The 1,319-nt window shown below is 37.4% G+C and overlaps 1 protein-coding gene across 1 annotated transcript in view; it reads left to right on the top strand.

The window, feature by feature from the left end:
* Nucleotides 1–1,319, top strand: part of LOC107101284 (thrombospondin type-1 domain-containing protein 7A-like) — a 96,491-nt gene that overhangs the window by 37,113 nt on the left and 58,059 nt on the right. The window contains exon 7 of the mRNA XM_015400141.1: nucleotides 706–838. Coding sequence (XP_015255627.1) covers nucleotides 706–838 — 133 coding nt within the window. The remainder of the gene's footprint in view (nucleotides 1–705; nucleotides 839–1,319) is intronic.

Raw genomic sequence — 1,319 nt, 5'->3', positions numbered from 1 at the left:
AGATGTTTGAATTCTGAATATGAGCGACTTTTCCTTTAAAGTCTAAAACCTAGAGAATCATTGGATAGCAACTACAATGCACCACTTTAACCACACCTGGTCTTTATTATGAGGTTATGAATCTCCTTTTTTGCCCATTAAATCTTAATTTGTTATTATAACGTTATGTGTGCTGTAGTACAGCATTACATTTCTCCCCTGCATTTACAGTAACTCCCAGTCAATACTATAGAGTTATGCAGTATTTTATTCCATCAGCCTCTATGGATATTATGAAGAACCAGGACTCTGTTTTTATGTTAACTGCCATTAGATGTTCTGGCTCCCCTCACTATTAACAGCAGGACAAAAGATGAGGGAGTTATTATATACAATATGTGCCTAAAGCACCCTGGCAGTGTGTAGTCACTCAGGCGCTCGTTCACACTGCAGGCATTAATGCTCAATTCTCATTTCAATCTGATCTGGTTGTTTAACATATCCAAATATATGTGATTGTATGTGATCTCCTTTGTGAACTTTGTCACTATCTAATCCGTACCGGAAGAACGATCCGTACCATCCGCTCATCTGCACAACCAGATATACATCGAGCTCGCCCTTGATGTTACTTAGTAAAAAATTTATATATACACAGCCTAAAGTTATATATTATATCATATATTCTTTTCATATTAAAGTGTTGCTCTGTGCTTTGTTTTCTAGGCAGTAAAGCTAAAAGTAAACAACACAGGAAGCGACTGATCATCCAGTTACCTGCTAATGGAGGACAAGACTGTCCTGAAATCTTGACCCAAGAAAGAGAATGTGAATCAATGTCTCTTTGTCAAGGATACAGGTATATTCTGCAACAGACATAAAGTATTCAACCCCTTGAGCTTTTTGGCCTTTTGCCTCATTTCCCATTTCAAACATAAAGATAGAAAGTTGTATTTTTTTTTTGTGTGTGAAGAATCAACAACCAGTGGGACACAATCATCAAGTGGAACCAAATTTATTGGATATTTTAAACTTTTTAACAGATTAAAAACTGAAGAGTTGGGTGTGCAAAAGTAATGGTCTTCTTTAGTTTCAGTGCATTAAACTCTCTGAATGATCAATGTTGACCTAAATGACTGATGATGATCAGTAGAATCCACCATCTGCATAAATGCTGCTGCTCTGTGATCGTCTCAGAGGTCTGTTTAAGGCGCGGAGAGCATCATGAAGAATAAGGAACACACCAGGCAGGTCCCAAATGCTGTAGAGGAGAAGTTTAAAGCCAGATTCGGATAGAAAAAGATTTCCCAGCTTTAAACATTCAAAGGAAAACTGAGCAG

The sequence above is a fragment of the Cyprinodon variegatus genome, unplaced genomic scaffold (genome assembly GCF_000732505.1).
Source record: "Cyprinodon variegatus isolate N-32 unplaced genomic scaffold, C_variegatus-1.0 Scaffold1077, whole genome shotgun sequence".
Classification (NCBI taxonomy): domain Eukaryota; kingdom Metazoa; phylum Chordata; class Actinopteri; order Cyprinodontiformes; family Cyprinodontidae; genus Cyprinodon; species Cyprinodon variegatus.
This window is presented reverse-complemented; position numbering and strand designations above follow the sequence as displayed.